General features: G+C 44.4%; 1 protein-coding gene across 28 annotated transcripts in view; it reads right to left on the bottom strand.

The window, feature by feature from the left end:
* Positions 1 to 8,253: 8,253 nt before the first annotated feature.
* Positions 8,254 to 16,367, bottom strand: part of DOCK10 (dedicator of cytokinesis 10) — a 155,403-nt gene continuing 147,289 nt past the window's right edge. For all 28 annotated transcript variants that reach the window (XM_040566605.1, XM_040566607.1, XM_040566618.1 and 25 more), the window contains 4 exons: positions 15,461 to 15,651; positions 14,697 to 14,797; positions 14,246 to 14,384; positions 8,254 to 11,743 (listed from right to left, as the gene is read on the bottom strand). In XM_040566605.1, the coding sequence (XP_040422539.1) occupies positions 11,624 to 11,743; positions 14,246 to 14,384; positions 14,697 to 14,797; positions 15,461 to 15,651 (551 nt within the window). In that variant the 3' untranslated portion in view covers positions 8,254 to 11,623. The remainder of the gene's footprint in view (positions 11,744 to 14,245; positions 14,385 to 14,696; positions 14,798 to 15,460; positions 15,652 to 16,367) is intronic.

The following is a 16,367-nucleotide window of genomic DNA, read 5'->3' as shown; positions in this document are numbered from 1 at the left end:
AAATCACACAAGGCCCCTGCTATCAGCTGGGCTCAGCATGGCAGCAGCTGTGAGGGAAGAGGGAGAACCAAAGCCCCCCTGGGGGGACAGCAGGCGCCGCTCCGTGCCCTGCTGACTGCTTTGGCAGCTCACTCAGGCGAAGCACCCGCCCCAGCTCCTGGGAGTGTAAGCAGAGACAGATCAGAATCTGCATCAGGGAGGGGAACACAATCCTCATTGCCTAGTCCCTAAAGGTATCTTTCTGCTGGCAATAAAATGCACAAAAATCTCACAAAACGTTGTCTTTCCCTCTAACGTCAGAATTTAAAAACCAAGAATGCCAGAAAGCCAGCATGAAAATAATTTAAAGCAGCTTTCGCTTTGAGACCATTCAGACACTTTCCACTAGCTTAAAAGTGGCTCAGGAATATCTGAGGAAAGAGACCTTCGGCCACACACACTTCACCACCAGAGACCCATGGAAGCTGGTGCAAGATGCTCACAACAAGAGATGCACCTTATACGAAAAAAGCAATTCCAGTAGCTCACTCTGTGCTCACTGACAGCTCTCCAGCACCGGCTTCAGATTCACATTTCTGGTTTTCAGCAAGTGGATCGGGTACTGGAGGAGCGACCACACTTGCCTGTGGCTGTAATCTCACCGCTGGTGGTGCAGCTGGCAGGCTCAGGGGGGCAGGGACCCTTGCCAGCTCAGCAGGTAGCTTACCCTGCTGCGGTGAAGATCTCTCTGATCTCACATCCTCTGCAGCCAGACTGGCAGCGAGCACAGGCCTTTGTTGGACCAGAGCCTTCTGAGGAAATGGAGTTTCTCCTGTAACCTTGCCCTTCTGCTCCCGCTGCCTTTCCTGCCCAGGAGGTGATGAGTTGGGATTTTGGGGTGATGGAGAAGCTGGTGAAGCACATTCCCCATGACCAGATGGCTTCGCACCTGCAACCGCGGAGTTGTAAGTTCCATACGGTCCAAAGCATGCATGAAACACCTTAAAGTCATGTAATATAAAGGATGGAGCTTCTCACAGCTGAGATACTTTTGGCAAGCTGTGCTTCACAGGATGTTGAACTGGGTGAAGCTTTATTCACCTTCAGCTACATCCAGACCTCGCCATTAAAAACAACTGAGACTCTAGACACTAAATGAGCTGTACGCATGCCTTATGTGGCCAGTCCTGCTGCTTGGGGCTCAGCTGAAGGCTCGAGGTTGCTGCTCTGCCCCAATGCATTTTCCTCCAAGCACCTGACTAGCAGTGTGAGCGCGGTGGGACATGTGGCACGGGCCTCACGCCCTCACTCACCTGAGCACAGCATCAGTGCCCCATGGGTGCTGCTCTGCCAGTCCAGGTCACACCTTGCTTTGAGCATATTTCATCTGTAAATGCTCAGACATGCAGCAAGACAGGCCCTGCTGGTAACGGAAGGACTTTAAAGGGAAGGTTTTGCAGCACAAATTGAAAAGACCTCATGCCATGCACTCCCTGGGAGATCACTGCTGTTGGCCCCATTGTCCATGCCCACAGGCCACCCGAGAGGTACGTACGTCCCTGTGGGGCCACCACTCCTTCCTGGGGCCAGCCTGGTCTCCTTTCAGAGCTGAGCCTCCACCGCAAAGGCAGCTGCAGGGGCTTTGGCTGGGAAGGACAAATCTGGGGGAGGTTTGTAAGGGTTACCCTTACAAAAGGCAGAGACATGGTTTTCCCTGCACAGCTGCTGCTTGGCACTGCAGCGGGCACAGCCATGGAGCACCAAGCCACCATCCCAGCTTGCCCACAGCTCACCAGACCATGCAAAGTGTCCAAAACACATTGCCTCTGCAGAAAGGTGTTTTTCTGAGTGTACTGGGGCAGCGAGTCCCTAGCAGAAAGAAAACCACCCAGCAGGTTGGCAAGAGGAGGCCAAGGAGGTCATTAATGCATAAAACATCCTCACTTTTTGTAATCTAAATTAGCTAACTATGGCACAGAGTTACTTGGTTTGTCTGTTTAACAGGTATGTAACCTCCTAATGTCTATTTAACATTCTTCTTCTTTTGCCAGGACCATTCTCAGTCTGCTAAGCTGTGTGCCTGAGCCCCCCCACATGTACACACAGAAAATCCCACATGAGCTGGTTGTAACCAGATTTCAGGCCTTTGGCCAGATTTGGCCAAGAATTATGACAAAAGATTAGTGATATGTGCTGCTTCGATTCTGAGTACTTGAGGTTTCTGAAAGGGGTCTGATTTCCAGCAGGGGATGCTCAATGCTTTCTAAAAACCAGGCTTAACCCAAACATGGGAAACGCTGATTTGCATGAGTCACATGCCAAAACCTCAGCTATGTTTTTGACCAGGGCTGGCAGCTAAGCAGAGTTATAGAAACACTTCAAACTTTTCAGAGAGTGCTTCAGATTCTGCATGTGGCATTTCCATGCCTTGGGGTCTCTCTGCCTTTAAATGGCCCCAGGTTGGTCTGCAGCAGTGAGAATTTGCTCTACGCCAGCTCTCTGCAAGCATAACATATGCTGTTGAGCACAAAACTGCTCCTTTTGCAAGAAAATCTATATGCATAGCCGCAGATGTTCATAACTAGGAGCATGAAATAAGTAGTCACTCTTAGATGCAGGGAGGTGGTTACTTGATTGTTACTCATGAAAGGCTTATGGTTTCTGAGCAGCTCAAAGCAGAAATCCATCCTAGCATTGGAATACTCATTATTTCTTAGTTTTCTTTCTTTCAAACATACCATATAAAATGCATGCAAGGACATTTGTATCTATCTTGCTTTAAGATATGATATCATATGCAACCTGCATATATACATCTAAAAATGCTTATGTGACTCTAGAAATGTAGGAAACACCACAAGGCATACAGCTCATGAAAACATACCGCAGGACCACAAATACTATGTGTAGTGCCATGAATTACCGTCAGGTTTTGGTAAAGATGAATGACTCCTAAATCTACAGAAGAGGTGCAAGACTATGAATGCAGACCACCACAAGCCTATCTGCAAAAGGAAGCAGCCCCTGTCTGCATGGGCCACCTCACTCTCAAAGCTTTCTCCCTGCCTTGGAAATAACCCACATCCATGGGATCTGCTCACTCACAGCTGTTCTCTGATAAAACAGATGATTATTGCTAACTAGAACAGCTGGGGAGCATAGCTCAAAAAGAAAACAGAAAATGCATCTTCTATAAACCTGATAGGAAACTAATCGGACAAAAGGGAAATGTGCATTTCATTACTGCCAACATTGTAGTGTTCAGGGGCAGATGTTCCCTGCATGATGTGAAAATTTTACATTCTGAGAATTTTCAAAAAATACAACATCAACATGATGTCCAAGCACGTATGAACGTGTCCCATGGGGACTATGACTCCTGTCCATAACTCAGCCTCCGGTTTCCCTGTGGCTTACCCAGCAGTCCTTAACTTTGGGCACGTTTAAGTCAAATTTCATCCTCTCACGAGAGCAGTTTTCTGTTCTGCATTAGCACACCTGACAGTATGCAGCACACACACAGGGAAAAAAAATCCCAAACAAAATAATTAAAAAGTAAAAGGAGAACAATAATCCCACTCAGGGGCACCGCAGGCATGGCCATGGCAGGCCCTTTGGCAGCCCCTTGCTGCCAGGAGAGGCGCTGCGAAGGCTCTGCTTGCCCCACACCAAAGCCACCAGGAAGCTTTAGTGAGAACAGGAGGAGCAGGAAAGTTGTGTGGGGTTGGCTGGTTTGTGCCAGCAGCTCATGGTAAGACCGAGGGGACACAGAGAGGGTGAAGCCAACAGTCCTTCCCTGGTGACAGTGACAATTCTATATGGGCTTGCCTATTTGTTGCCTTTGGGATTAGTTTTACTCATCTCAATGCAATTCTCTTATATAAGAAACACATTCTGGATTTTCTCCCCCCCCACACCCCCCCCACCCTCCTTGCTTGGATGATTTTCTCAAAATCCCTTCTCTCTGCTCTCACTCAATATTACACACGTCCTTTGATTTTAACTGCCTTGGTTCAAAGCTCACTTTATGGCTTTAATTTGCTTGTGAGTGCATAAAACTGATTCTTTTTCTGACAACCTAAATATTACCACAAAAAAAAAATCCTTTGCATATGTACTAAACCTACTAGAAACTGGGAAATACATTAAAACTAATAGCAAATACTTTCAAAATATCCTTGGTTGGTCATCTGTCTTGAAAATTCATCCTCCCCTATTTCTCTCAGAAATATTCCTTTGAGTAGTCCATCACTGGGTTTTAAAGCATTCAGCACCTTCCCACTGGGCTGGTGCTGTGCAGCCACGAACACAGCCGTGTCAAACTGAAAGCTGAGCCACAAAATGTTCACGCATGACCATCCCGAACAGTGCGCGTCATTGTCCTGCTTCGCATTTGGATGTTATCCAAAAAAATTAAAAAAAAATCCCCGTTCAGACCATTATATTGCCTCCCCAGTGAACGTTAAGATATAATTACCCTGTAAGGAATGATTCCTATTAAACATTTAATACATTTCCCTCTAATTGAAATTTAAGCCTTTGGTTGTGATTGGGTGTCACTAAAGATGTGATTAAACATAAAATATGTATAATGCTAAATTATACATATGTGGTGTCAGGAGAACTTCCACTAAGTCACAAACAAATAATTTCTTTTGTGCTCCATGAACTTTTCCACACTGCCGGAAATTGGGCCGGCACGTGGAGCTCTCTCCCCTCAGGTGGAAGGACATCACCACCACCACAGGGATCAGGACCTCCTCAAGCTTCACTCTGCCCCCACCTTTCCACCCTTGTGCCTGGCTCCCCAAAAGGCTTCACACTGCCCCCGGCTGCCCATCTGCCACCAGCCTGTCCCCTGGCTCCAGCAGCCTAAGCTTGGCGCCCATTTTTTGGGAATGGCAAAATCCCTGTGGTGCAGAACACCCATGGGGTGAGCAGAAGGGAGCACAGCCCTGCCTCCTCATGGCCTGCTCCTGGCACTGCTGGTTCCAAAGGATGCATAAGCAGAGTCCAGGCTTTCCACAAGCAATTGATTAAAAACTAGAGACTGGAATGACCGTGATGACAGACTGTCCTAACGCTTTGCCAGCCAGGACATTATGCTCTACTGTGCTGCTCCCGGCTCCCTGAGGAAATACGAGCCCATAGGAAGGACCTCGGTGGAGCCCACAGCATGATGGCGCTGTGCAAACGGGCTTACCCAGCCGCTCATGGGCAGGTACATCCCCCAGCCTGCCCACCAGGAACCCTGTGTGAAGCTCTCGTTCATTTTGGCAGCATGGCAAGAGGTGTCAGGAATGGATTTAATCTGCAAAGGTATAACTAGCATGCCTTGGTGAAAAGCATGTGCTTCCTACTCAGCCCTCAGAGACGAGTACTTCAGACCAGTAACAGCATTGAACTCCTGCAGCCCCAACAAGTTCAGATGGTTCAGAACTCCTAATTTAGAAAGATAAGACAAAATTTCCTTACCACACCATGTCCTTGGTGCACCCCGCATGGATGGCGGGCGGCTCTCAGAGGGCACAAAAAGCGCCCAGCCCTGCCACCTCCTGCAGACAAGGGTGGCTTTGCCCCGGCAGCTGGGGAGGTCTCCTCCAGGCCACGACCACACCTGGGGCAGTCAGACCATGACCAGGCTAAGAGGTGTCCCAGTGCCCCAGGTGCCTGAGCCCCAGCGTGGGGCTGTGTCCCTGTTGAGCTGTCAGCAGCACGTGCTAAGGCAGCCAGGAGATGGAGCTCCCCAGGCTCGCGGCTCTGTGGGAGCTCACTGTCTCAGACCCATGTGAACGTGGTTTGGGGAGATGTTTATTCTACATTTGCACTGCTTAGACTGAGTTTACTGCTTGTCCAAGGTGCCATGCCCAGGGCAGAGGGCCTCATGTTGCCCACAAACTAAATGGCTTCAGTGGGCCCTGCCGTCCCCAGGGGCTGTGAAGACCACACACGGCCCTTCTCGTTTCTATCACAAAACATGAGAGAAAAGCAACTCTCAAAGGAGCAAGGCAGCCCCAGTGCTGGCCACACTGATGAGGTGATGCAGGGTAGGCCACTGTGACCATATGCCAGAAGGACACAGAGCTTCACGGCCTCCTCCCTCCAGAGCCACCAGGAAGCCCTTGGTCTGCTCAGGAGTTAAATTATGGGTATTTTCCTCTAATTACTATACTATGATATTTATTCATGACTCAAGCAGCAATTTATGATGCAAAGGCATCACAGGAGAGCTGGAAAGGAGATTTGTGAAGGAGATTTGTGTGCTAAGATGGAAAGAGAACAGCTGGCCTGGAGGTGGGCTCTGGAGTATCACAGCAGTCCTGCTCAAATGAGTTAAACTGCATGAAAGAATCTAGTGCTTATTAACTCACCCAAGAAAAATAAAAATACATAAAGCTTGCTACAAAATGTGAAAAACAGATTGTTCACTGTTTATATTTCAGTGAAGTAAAAAAACAGGACTTCAGCACGTGACGCACTATATAAAACAGCACGAATCCCTGCCCCTAAGAGCACAGCCCTCAGTGCCCTCCCAATTCATCATTCCTGCATCATCCTCAGGTGCTGGACATCCTGCTGTCTACAGCTGTGCTTCACCTCCCCATCCTCCAGCCAGCTCAGGGCATCCAGTGGCTGAGTGGGAACTGCTTCACTGCCACCAGACCTGTTTCTCTCAAGGCCACATCAAGGATAGGCCAAGGATACCAGCCTGATGAGCACTTTTGTAGAAAGCATTGCTTGAAGGTGTTGGTGTTGCACAGCTTTTGACATGGTTGATAACTGCTATAAGCTGTACCCCCTAACTCTGCTTCATCTATTATTAAAGTGTCTGCTATTTATTAACTGGTTCCAAAGTTCACCCATGAATAGATCCTCACTATAACATGGCATTTTAAAAGGGTTATCTAGAGAAGCAAACTCCAGCCAGACTGCAACTGGTTCTCTGTGCTACCCTCTGCTGATATCTACCTGAGGCACTCTGGTTTGAGGCAGGTGCTGCCATTTCCTGCAAACCTTACCAGCACCCTGGGAGAAGCTATCACCTGGCTACGCTTCCAGACTACTTTTGTACACAGTGTAAAGAAAGCACCTGGCCTTAAAAACACATGTCCTCCTCAAATCTCTGCACAGCAGGAAACCATGAACATGCTCTTAGTTGTAAATGTGGAGAGAGAAACAATTTCTTACACAAAATTTGAAAACATGCTTGTAAATCAAGCAGAAGAACATTTCATCACTTCTGCAATATCAAAGTCATACTGCAGGGCAGAAAATGAGCAAGAATGTAATGAAAAAACTATCTAGTCATAATTAATTTATGGACGATTGGCTTCTGGCTTGATTACTCATTGTAAGCTATCACTCTTTCACAAGTCTGCTGCAAGCAGGTGTGACATGCCGATTTTTTCCCCCTCTCTCCTAAATGAAGCTATTTGTTGCTTTCCAGCATGATAGACTTGTCAAAGAGGCAAAGATCATCTGGCTGCCCCAGGCTCTGTAGAGGAGCCCACCACCACCAGCTGGCCTGCTCGTTCCTACCTCCTTGGCTCCCAGTGCAAACCATCACACTCAGACTGGCAGGTGTACAAAAATGCAATATTCCTCTCCTGTTCTGCAGCTCTTGTGTGTTGTAACTTCTCCGCCTGCACTTAGAAATCTTCTAACGCAGAACTGGTTGACATAGATGTGTAATGGAGAAAGTGGTAGATTTTCACGCTTACACAGGTAATCTGAATGTGAAAGAGCTGAACATGCTGAGCATCAGCACAGATATTAACCGTAGTCCTAAATCAAACACTTGTACATATGCATAATTTTTGCCTATTATTAATAACCTTGTTTATATCCTAAAAAACAGTCTGTCAAAGTTTCACCTGTGAAGTTAAACACCTGTGGAACTCCACACATTATCAAGAACTTAGATGAAAACTTGAAGAATTTTGGGCAGCCGTTTTCATTGTTCATCCTTAAGTTATTTCTTTACTTCTGCATAATTAACCCAATTCTGACTGGGCAAAGGTGGTGGTAAGAAGTGCTGCAGTCTTTTGTGACATTTGTGCTCACAAAACCAAGGCCCTGTCCAGCCTGCAGGAAAAATAAACCTACAAACATCAGCAGGTGGAAAGCACACATGCTCTTGCACAAGCCTCCCCCCCTAAGCTGTTTTCTCTGTATTTTACCTGCCTGGAGCTGATTATTCATGCACGGTGTGGGGATGTGGGGTGAAACAAAGTGGCAAAAAGGTCTTTTTTTTTTTTTTTTTTAAATTGTCCTAGTGTCTAAAACCAAATCCAGAGAATCACTTACAGAAGTGACTGAAAAATGAGCCCAGCTGTAACAATACAGCGTGAAATAATTTCTTACTGTTCAGTGAAGAAACCCCTAGCTCTAAGAATGGCTGAACATGTTTTTTTGCAGCCTTTGACAAGAAGTCTGAGGGGAGTTTTTTTTTTGATTGAAAAAAATGAAAAAACAAAAACAAATAAAACCAAAACCAACCAACAATCATTAAAAAAAATCCAGAAAGTTTGAAAAGCAGCAACCACACGAAAACAGACATTTCTTGCAGTCTGGCATGCAATTCATGTTAGGCATTAGTGTTTAAAACACCGCTTAGTTCTGTTAGGGTTTCATAGCCCAGGGAGTGGGGTGGATGTCGGACTCAGCTCTGAAACGCCTGTCCTCCATAGTTTTGGTAGCTGAGTTTTGTGGCAGTGAAGGGCCAAGCTACATCTTGTAACAACCCTGCAGCCTCACATGCCTTCCTGCATTTCTGTTATTCTCTCTGCTAAGCACTGGGACAATTCATGGTTTAATGCTTTGTTTTCTGCCCCTGTTGTGGTCCTGGTTCAAAGCTAATGTCTGCTAATTGCTTTCATGCAACTATGCTGAAAGTGCTGGAACACAGCAGGAGAGCAAGAGCCATCTGGAACAATGGACCAGCGAAATCAAGCCTGAGCATCTCTAATACCAGCAATAAGGTAACTGCTAGAACAGGGGCTCGATTTTCAAATCTCCAGAGAAGGCTGAAAAGCTGTCTGCTTAAAAAGAAATGAAACAAACCCCACAGACTCCTTAGACTTAAAAATGAAACCCATTTTTGGTTCACGTTACTGAGAAAACAATCCACAGATCTCCTCAGCTCTGTTCCAGAGCACAGCTGGGCTTCAGATCAGCCTAGTGCCAAGTTCGCCTTATTCCTCAAAGCAAACCATGCTTTTGCAATCCAGGTTATTTCCAAAGATGCCCAGAAGATTTAGTTGGTCAGTTCTTGTTAACGTTAATTAGAAATGGTCTGTGCCCAAATTGCCTTGGTGGCTTCTGAAGAACCCACTCATGGAACACAAACCAAATGCCCTGAAACTGAGAGCAGAGCTCTGAGGCCTGGCGCAGAGACCACCTCCTTTGTGCCGGGGATGCCTGCTACCACCGCTGAGGGCTGCTTCCTCCCATCCACATAACTGAGCACGTAACTTCATCAAATATTACTTATACAGTATGAAGCGAGTTAAAATGTGGGCCAGAAGTCATTCACTTCAGCAGACTACTGATTTCAAGCAGCACGGTGACTGAAGAGCAGAGCTGGGCTCTTCGGGGCAAGGATGAGGAGGATGCCAGGCTCCCCATGCAGCTCAGTCCCCGTGAACACGCTGCATGGCACGGGTGAGAGGCTGGGTGATCACCCGGAGTCACACGGGCTGGCTCTGCCACTGCACCCAGAGAACAGAGGTCGAGTCCGTGCAGAGCACAGACGTATGACAGGATACAAATCACTCACCTGTGTTCTCAAGTTTTAACTTGAAGGAGAAAAAATCCCTGTGAACATGCATAGAAATGCTTGTGGTAACAACCCAGATGGGAAGGAGCAAAGGAATGCTTAAACTCTTGTTAAATGCAAGTCATTCCTTCCTCACCCAGGATTATTCATGGGAACACTGGGCTAGTGACATTTCAGTCACAGCGGAGGGCATTTCCTCCTCCATGTACCAGCGACGGGGCCCTGTCAGAGCTCGCTGACCCAGGGCTCAGTCCCACAGGACCCCCTCTGGGGGCTGCTGCCACCTCCAGGGGTGCAGGGCCTTCTGCACAGAGCTCGGGTGATGGCAGGGTGCACATCCCCACAGCTCCCCTCCTGCCCCACTGGGACACAGCACCACATGGGATTCAGCTCTTACTGAAAATTTCTCCTGACAGATCCCAGATCTGCTGACAGTGAGACAGCAGAGAGTGCTGGTAAACAGGAAGCAGGCAGAGGCTGGAGGGTAGCACTGTTACCTTGCACATGTACACATACACACACGTGTGAATTTAGAGGCCACCTCTTGCTCTTTCCTATCATGCCAGGCTACAACATGACTCAAGATGCACCAGCTGTGAACTGAGGGTTCCAGGGGAAGAGAGAGAGATGGGGAAAGGAGACAGGAGGGCAGAGCGAGGCAACAACAAAATCCTCATGGCATGCCCTCATAGCAAGATGTAGCTCTGGTCTCTGACCTGAATGAACACTCATGAACCTGTGCAGGCTTCTGAGGGAATCACCAGGGTTTCATCAAGGAAGAAAGAGAGGGATAGAAGAGAGGGGTCCTAACACACATAAACAAAGAGCAGGGACCCCTAAAAGCAAGAACTTTTCTATGAGCAAAGGAATGAACATGAATGAAGGAGTGTGGGAGAACTGAGGTTAAAAGAAACTCAGTAAGAGACCAGACCAGCTCCACCGCATCCCAGCATGATGCAGAAACCAAATGAAACGTCTCGCTAGAGGCACACAGTTTCCCAACAGGCCCTGGGCAAAATCTGGGACTAGAAACTTCAAAGGAAGAGCAGAGCTTCCTTGGTCTCAAGCAGGAGGACCATATCAACTCCTGTTTCTCAGGGTGGCCTCAGACTAAGGCCATGGTTACAATCTGAAGCCATGTTCTGTATGTGGTCATAAATGTCCCTCATCTGCAACCGTAACACAACAGACCGATGGGATGCAAGGGACATCCTGATCTCCACACCTCTGGAAATCGCTGACATGGGAATGAACCAACACACAGGCCTTCAAAGAGAAGATTTTATGGACGCTTTTATACACATACACAAATATTTTAATATAATGGTAACTGAAATGTTATCCATATTCTTAGTACTGTCATAATTAACTAAAAAGTTTTTTTTAAATTTTGTAAAAATGACATATTTTACACATCTTCTATTTACAATTGCAATATACTTAAATGTTATAAAACATCCACTCTGACTTTTAAAATATATGTATACTAGGACTTGGTATTAGATATATTATAATTTATAACAAACTTAGGGCTTGCTGTGTAGCTATCTGTTCAATGGAAACCTTGTAATCAGCCTGACTTAATAAAGACTGCTCAAAACCAAAAATCGACAACAACAAAAACACAGGGAATGTGCAAATTTGGGGGCAGGCAAAAATAAAAATAATAAAAAAAATCAAGCTTGCAGTTTTAAAAAATATCACTGTGAAGACTTCCAATAAATTAAAATCGTAACCCACAAATCCTTTTCCTGGTATTGTCCGTGGTCAAATTATTTTTCAGTACTATTAAACTAAAAGGAAAACAAGACAAAACGACAACAAAAAAACAGGTCTTTCCAAGGCTGCACGTTCCCCATGCCTCAGTCAAGCATCAGGATTTGATGGAGTGGTTGCTGCTGGCACAGACGAGCTGGTTCTATTGATGACTCGTGAATATGTGCGCTCCATTCCTTGCTGTTTTGCTGAATCCTCCTTGTATGCAATCTTTTCATATAAAAAAAGAAAGAAAGAAAGAAGGAAAATATGCAACAGTTAGAGAGATCTGTATATCTCAGTTTCTGCAGTGCTTATTGTCTAACCAGTGATTTCCCACCTTTGGTTTATTACACAGTGATGCTAAGGATCTGGCAGAGGGAGAGGATCTCTGCTGGGGGCCCAGCAGTGACCAGAGGCTGTAGTGAGAGGGAGGATGTCCTCTGAGCTGGGGGTGAACTGTATGCCATTTGTCCCTGGCCACTCGTGCTATTACTTTGTCACGCAGCTCCTGGCACATCTTTTTTTTTTTTTTTTGCATCAGGAGGGAGGCTCCTGTTGAGTTGCTCCGCTGACCTCCCCAAGTTCATGACTAGGATGCTAACAACACACGTCCCAACACTGGCACGCTGGGCATGGATGATGCAGTGCACACACACAGCTTTTAAAAAAATTTTTTTTTTAAACTCCCCGAGCAAGGGAGTCATTAGACATGAAACTAAATGAACATAGCATGTAGAGAAACCTGCAAGTGAGCAAGCACATGACATTAAATGAAAAAATAGATTTAAGAAAAATGAACATACCACTTTTGGCTATAGTATTGAGGGAAATGTTAGACAGGGAAGAAGAGAAGCTGTATAAGCAAGGACCATGACAGAGCTGTCAGAAAAGAAAAACAAAAACAAAACGAGAAAAACACATGGTGATGAAAGAGTCACTATCAGTAGGTGAGCAAACAAAACCTTCTTGATTATGACAATGGCAAAGATGGCAAATCTCGTTGTTGTGGAGAACACAGTACAGTTACAATAGTGCCTCAAGCCTTCCAACTGCAAAATAAATATTTCAGCTACAATTTACAGTGTGTGATTTATCTGAGGCAATGCTCTGCTCAGAAGAGGAAGCTCATGCATTCCTTGCAAGAGGACTAGATTCTTTCCAAAAAGCCACACTGCTTAGAAAACTGTGCTGTCATTTGTAAGCACCCACAGGGCAAAAAGTGGGAAACTACTTTTCAGCATGGATTTCCAAAGTCTGCTAACTTTGGTTAAGCAGATGTCAGTTTTGACTTTTGCTGGATGAACTCAGTGTTACATATTAACATAGTTATGTACAGGTAATTTTGTATTATTTAGTCTCTTCACTTACATGAAGAAAACTCAGAGCTCATTGATACAGATATAAATACAGGTGTGAATATTTAGTAGGACTCGCTGAATATTTAATGCATGCTCAAACTCATGGGCTGCTCATGACTAATTTAAGTTGACCATTCATTTTCCATTTTTGTGGGGAACACAAGGAATATGTCTTCTGTACATTGAGTAGATAGCCGAAGTAACTTCCACAGGGGAGGCATGAACAGTGTGTAACAAATGATACCCTCAGTATAACAAAGAGATAAATATTATTTACTATAAAATTACTGGAATGCTTGAGTTTCACAAATCTTTATGCACTGAAACAGGAAGAGAGCACAACTCACAAAAGAGCAACCACTGAGCTTGACTCCCAGCTGGCAGGCACCAAGGCCTCAAAGCAATTATAAAGGCTTATACCCTTTATACCCTGTGAAAAACTAGATTCATTCCACAGTAAGATTAACAACGGGACAAAAATTCTCATAAATCATTATTCTCGTCACACGTGAAGATGAATAATATAGCATGGTCCAATGGGGTAGAATCAGGCAGTTCCATGAGATGCCATCACTGATACCACTGGTTAACGCTAATCTGTGCTATAGGCAACTGGAAATACAGTGCAGGTACTAGGGAATAAATATTTCTTGGGCACAATCTAAAGTGGCCTACTCATAACCATGAAGAGAAGCAATTGATCATACTTTAATTTGCACTTACTGTGCAGAATAATTCAATTATTATTTCCATTAAAACAGAAAACATAGTAAAAATTATCTGCATAGACAAAGCAATTGAATAGTTGCCAGCGTGAACTTCAGTATTTCGGGATGCACTGCATTTAATTAATGCATGCTTATCTTTCTAAAGCTGCTAACAGTTGAAATGGAATTTTAACATGGCATGTATTTTGACAGTGCACTTAAAAATAAGTCATTCTTGCTCTGAAAGTTGAATACAAACAGAAACTATATAGATATAGTTATAAGCTCCAGTTATAAGCTAGGTCTTACAAACAATTTAGTGCCTTAATTAAATATATCACAACTATAGGATAAAGCATGCAAGCATAAAACACTAGTTTAACTGATTATCTTTCTATGCCTCTAGACCTCAGTCTGCAGTCTCATGAACGCTCTACTTTTCACTATCTAGCAAGATAGGAAGAAGACAAAATTTTTGTCAGAAAAGTAGATTAATTTTATATAATGCAGATGAATTTAAAAAGGATTGGAACTACGTGTTCTGAGTGACTGTTGCACTGCCAGATTTTACTTCTAGTATTTTGCTTTAGAGCTTCATTTTTCACTAGAAGAAACAGTCAGCTACCCTCATTCAGCCCCAGCCACCAGTAAATAGATGATCTAACCTGTTCATTCATAACTGCAGAGAGTTCGCTGAGCATATCCTTATAATGAGACTTCATTTCTCCCTGATATTCAAATTGGTCCTCCTTAATAAGGCGTTCGTTGACATCAAGAGCGTGCCCACATGCATCTGCAAATTGCCTACAAGCACAAAACCACAAAGAAAAACCATACAAATATTGCAGTAATGAAAAAAAACGCATACACACAACTATACCTCTTGCTCTCCTTGCAAATTATACCTTGTTAGAAATGAATTTCAGAAATCATCCTCAGATGAAGAGGAACGCTGGCTAATGGGATAGCCCAAAACTTCAGTAAATGCCTTCTTGAGAATGACGTGTAAGATAGAGTAAATGCAGATGTAAATCAGTGTGCTTCAAGTCAGCCTAATTTTGTGTCACACTACTCCTTACTCATACTATGCAGAGGGTGGCAAGCCTAAATGTTTACCTGAAGATTTCCTTCAGAAGCTTAACTTGGTTATCAGGATATCTCTTCGCATTTGTTTCTTCCAGAAAAGCTCGAGCATAGGCCATTGGTCCAGCATTTACCTGGGGAAGAAATACACAGCTTAGGTGTAGAGAGCAGGTAGATTACTGTCCTCTCTTCTTTCATCCTAAGGCTTGGGGACTAGCTTCAGGCAAAGCTGTTCTGAAGAATATCAGAATCACTTCTCTTGCCATTTGGATGAAACCTGAAGAGTTTTACTGGGAAAAAGGGAGCTAGTCAGTTTTGCACAAAGCACAGATCTCTACTGGCCTTTGAAGGTGCTCAGCTTGTTAGCCATCTAGAAAACCATACATTTGAAGAAATTTCAATTAGAGCCCCAGGAATACATGCACCTCTCACCAACACCAACTTTTCTAACAGGAAACGACAAAACTAATCCAAAAAAACCTCCCTTTAAAGTATCTGCATGCTTGACTGTGTGACAAGTTTTATTCTCAAGTGACACAATAGTCTTTTTAGAAAGGTCTTAACATTTTTTTAGAGAAGATTTGACAGAAGTAGTTATGTTTGCACATAAATCTAATGCTCATCAACATCAGTGGAAAGCTTTCCACTGCCGTATGTTTTTTGAGCAGGTTCCAACAGCGTTGGAAAACAAGATACAACCAGAAATATGAAATTGACAAAACAGGTCAGAAAGGACGAAAAACAGAATAAAGATTTAGGTAGATGCATTGAAGAGAAAAAAGGCAAATTTTCATTACCTTGACACTGACACTTCCTTGGAGTTTGAGCTGCAGTCGAATCATGTCCACTTCTTCCATTGTGCAAAGCTGATTGAGCTCTGAGACCTTTTTGGACATCTCATCAATCGCTACTTCGATAGGGTTCAACTCTGTGCTTGTTTGGCTTATGACTTGAATACGCTTCTTCACGTAGGGAAACAAGTGACTGGCTACTCGAAAGCAAGAAATGTATTAGCATCAAACGTATTACTCACCCAACAACAAGACAGTATTTAAGAAAACAAAACAAGTCAGTCAAAGGTTTAGATTGTGTTAACTTTGACAATGTCAATCTCTTTATCAATGTCTACAAACTGAGTTTTAATCATCAAATGAGCAATAGAATTCAGCAGGTCCAACCTGTTTTTTTTTTTTTTTTTTTTTTTATAGACCTGGTACATTTGAAAAAAGCGTTTCCTTTTGAAATCACCACTGTTTGCTGCTGAGCTCTGTCAGATCCACGTGGTTCTCACCACTCAGATTCCAAAAGCTATCAATCATTCTTCTGAATCAAAGCACCAAACAATAAGCCTGTAATGAACTTCAAACACCTCAAGACATCCCATCAAACAAGTTTCAGCTGAATCAAGTACCACTCACCCACAGATGAACACATTATTGAAGCACCATCCTTAAAAAAGCAAGGAGTTAATTCTAGTATTCAACCTAAATACTGCTTATGGGAGCTGGTAGAGGAACCATTCATCAATAAACCCATTCCTTCCAGTGAAGCCGTTTTCACAGATCCGAAGGAGTTTGGCAGTGATACAGTATGGTACATTGTCTAATATGAACTGTTTAATAACCTTTTCCTGACTGTCCTGCACACTTTGGAAGACGTCTCAAACTCCGTATATGCCCTCCTCCAGCAAGCACATGCTGCCAG

The sequence above is a fragment of the Cygnus olor genome, chromosome 9 (assembly GCF_009769625.2).
Source record: "Cygnus olor isolate bCygOlo1 chromosome 9, bCygOlo1.pri.v2, whole genome shotgun sequence".
Taxonomy (NCBI): domain Eukaryota; kingdom Metazoa; phylum Chordata; class Aves; order Anseriformes; family Anatidae; genus Cygnus; species Cygnus olor.
Note: the sequence above shows the minus strand (reverse complement) of the source record. Positions and strands in the feature narration are given on the sequence as shown.